General features: G+C 43.6%; 1 protein-coding gene across 1 annotated transcript; it reads right to left on the bottom strand.

Moving 5' to 3' along the window:
• Positions 1 to 1,015: 1,015 nt before the first annotated feature.
• LOC133639376 (uncharacterized) lies at positions 1,016 to 2,255 on the bottom strand. Its single transcript, XM_062032639.1, has 2 exons — positions 1,681 to 2,255; positions 1,016 to 1,584 (listed from the first exon to the last, which is right to left on the bottom strand). Exons 1-2 carry the CDS (start codon positions 2,210 to 2,212, stop codon positions 1,343 to 1,345), a joined length of 774 nt encoding a protein of 257 aa, XP_061888623.1. The 5' UTR covers positions 2,213 to 2,255; the 3' UTR covers positions 1,016 to 1,342.
• Between the last annotated feature and the right edge of the window lie 687 nt (positions 2,256 to 2,942).

Genomic DNA, 2,942 nt, shown 5'->3' with positions numbered 1-2,942 from the left:
TCGTACGAGGGTCTACCAGTTTGATACAGTCTTCTGAAATAACAAGCTTGCTCAGTTTGCCTTTAATTATACATTATTATCAATTATTTAGGATACTCAACTACAAAACCCAAAAGCAGTGAAGTTGTCACGTTGTGTAAATGGTAAATAAAAACAGAATACAATGATTTGCAAATCCTTTTCAACCTATATTCAATTGAATAGACTGCAAAGACAAGATATTTAACGTTCATGTTATGTATCACTAAGGGGAGGTAACGGCAACTGACACCAGGGGCCGTAATGTTCCATAATTTATTATATATATATATATATATATATATATATATATATATATATATATATATATATATATATATATATATATAATAAACAATACAACTAAACTATAGAAATGGAGTGTGTGACCAAAATACAAGAGTGTGTGGTGTAAGACTATGTGTGTATATATCTGAAGTTTGTGTTACCAAGTGTTGATGAGAAAGCAGATAAGTCCAAAGAGGGCAAGGTAAAAGGGGTCCAAGATCCGCGAGGGGTCCGTGGGGCAGAGAAAAACGCCAGAGTCCAGGGGCGAGTGAGGAGTCGGGAAACGAGGAAGGCAGTCTAAAACACCGGGGAAACAACGGGAGATCTCGAAGAGGGAAGACTCGGGAAGGCAGGTACACAAAGAGGTAACTAAGTTCCTGCCTCGATCCTTGCTCCACTGGTCCTTTATACAGCTCGCCCTCATCAGTCCCAGGTGTTCAGATTGGAGATTGCGTGCAGGGTTGTCGCTGCGTGGGCGTGCTGTGCCGTAACAGTTCGAACTGGAAAACGTTGTCATTTTCTGCAAATCAGAATCAGAATCAGAATAAGAATAGTTTTATTGCCATTGTTTGAGAACGGGTTCACAAACTAGGAATTTTTCTTGGTGCAATCGTGCAACATAGAACACATATAACACATATTTGGTAGTAAAAAGAGCTGTAACTGAGCTATCAGATCTTGTTATTGTTCATGTGCCTGATGGCCATCTACGGTCCGTAGTATCATCAAAGAGTTCAGAAAATCTGGAGAAATCACTGCACGTAAGCGATGATATTACGGACATTCGATCCCTCAGGCGGTACTGCATCAAAAAGTGACATCAGTGTGTAAAGGATATCACCACATGGGCTCAGGAACACTTCAGAAAACCACTGTCAGTAACTACAGTTTGTCGCTACATCTGTAAGTGCAAGTTAATGTTGTGTACGACTAGGGGGAAGGAGACGGCACAACACAGGAAGTCTAGCTCAATTGGTTTTATTGAGATCTGATGAATACGTGGGGTGTGTATGTTACTATGTGTGTGCATGCGAGATTATCTGTAGAATTTAACCAGATAGTATTTACAAGAGGTTGTTGGAAGTGTGTGTTGGTTGTGGAGGCAAACAAGTCCAAAGGGGCTAGGCAAAAAAGTTATGTGATCCAAGCGATGTCCATGGGGCTGGAGAGAGATGTCCTGAGGTCCGAGTCCGAAAGCGGGGGTAGTCGAGGATCGAGGAAGGCAGTCAGGGTCCAGGGGGAGATCCAGAGAAGTGAGGCACATGGCAACGGAGACAACTGCGGGAACAGGGAAACAACAGGGACAGGTAAGTACTGGGAGTGATGGAACAGGGAAAGCAGACGCAGGAGAGGAGCCAGAGACGCGAAGCTTACTGTGAACAGATGCTATGTTCCGGCCTGCTGCGTTAGCCTTCATGCTGCTGCTCTTTATCAAGTCCAGGTGCGCTGATTGCTGATTGTCTCCAGCTGTGGAGGCGCGTGGCCGCGGTCTGAGCGGCGCACGTGGAGGCGTGTCCTGCTGTGCCCTCAGCGGAGCTTCTGGGTGCTCCCGCAGCGGGTCTGTCCTGTACAGTAAGCCAAAACTGTCAAGCTCTATGCACTCTTTCTCTCTCTGTGTTTTCTCCCTCGCCGTGTTCATTTTGTCTCGTGTCCTCCTTGTCGCCTCCCAGCAGCAGACCTCTGTTCCCGCGCCACGAGCTGTGTGTCTCGTCTCACCGTATTCCCTCTGCTTCCCTGGCTGCCTCCTGGATCTGGACCTCCCACCTGGACACAAACTATGATGCCTCGCTAATGCCCCCGACTTCCTGCCTGTCTCACGGACCTCCGAGCTTGTCTTCCCGCCCCTTGGACTTCCGCACCTCTCGCTCAACACTTCCGGGCAACACGCTTCAGTTAATCCCCACATATAGTCACACACACACGCACACACACACGCACACACACACACACACACACACACACACACACACACACACACACACACACACACACACACACACACACACACACACACACACACACACACACACACACACACACACACACACATCTTGGATTAATTACACACTTAATTTTGTATTCATATATATTGTTTGTATATATAAATAAACCTAGAGCTAAAACGACGTCCCTGCTGTCTGTGCTGTCTCCTTTTCCCTGTACAACCGTAACAGTTTCCTTCAATTTTGACACAGGCATCTATACATTTGGCCATTCTAAGACAGTCATTTCCAGGAGTTATTGCACCCTCCGAAAGGCCACAGTTTTACTAATGTTTTCCAAATGTTGCAAAAATGTGTAGAATAAATATTACATTTCAACATTTCTGTCAAAGAAGATTTGTGTCAACCTGCGACAAATAGTCATTTTGATAGTAGGCTAATATAGACACATCATGTGTTGTCTTCATTATAACACTTATTTAAGACTTTTAAAGTCATTTTGATAGTAGGCTAAAATAGCTAATATAGACACTTACATTATGTGTTGTCTTCATTATAACACTTATATAAGACTTTTAAAGTCATTTTGATAGTAGGCTAAAATAGCTAATATAGACACTTACATCATGTGTTGTCTTCATTATAACACTTATTTAAGACTTTTAAAGTCATTTTGATAGTAGGCTAAAATAG

Source organism: Entelurus aequoreus, linkage group LG22, assembly GCF_033978785.1.
Source record: "Entelurus aequoreus isolate RoL-2023_Sb linkage group LG22, RoL_Eaeq_v1.1, whole genome shotgun sequence".
NCBI lineage: Eukaryota > Metazoa > Chordata > Actinopteri > Syngnathiformes > Syngnathidae > Entelurus > Entelurus aequoreus.
This window is presented reverse-complemented; position numbering and strand designations above follow the sequence as displayed.

Excerpts from the sequence above, each read along its gene's own strand:
- LOC133639376 (XM_062032639.1), bottom strand. The coding sequence starts at position 2,212 with ATGTGGGGATTAACTGAAGCGTGTTGCCCGGAAGTGTTGAGCGAGAGG. Across the intron at positions 1,585-1,680 it reads GAACATAGCATCTGTTCACA|TTGTCTCCGTTGCCATGTGC; the intron begins GTAAGCTTCGCG and ends CTGTTCCCGCAG.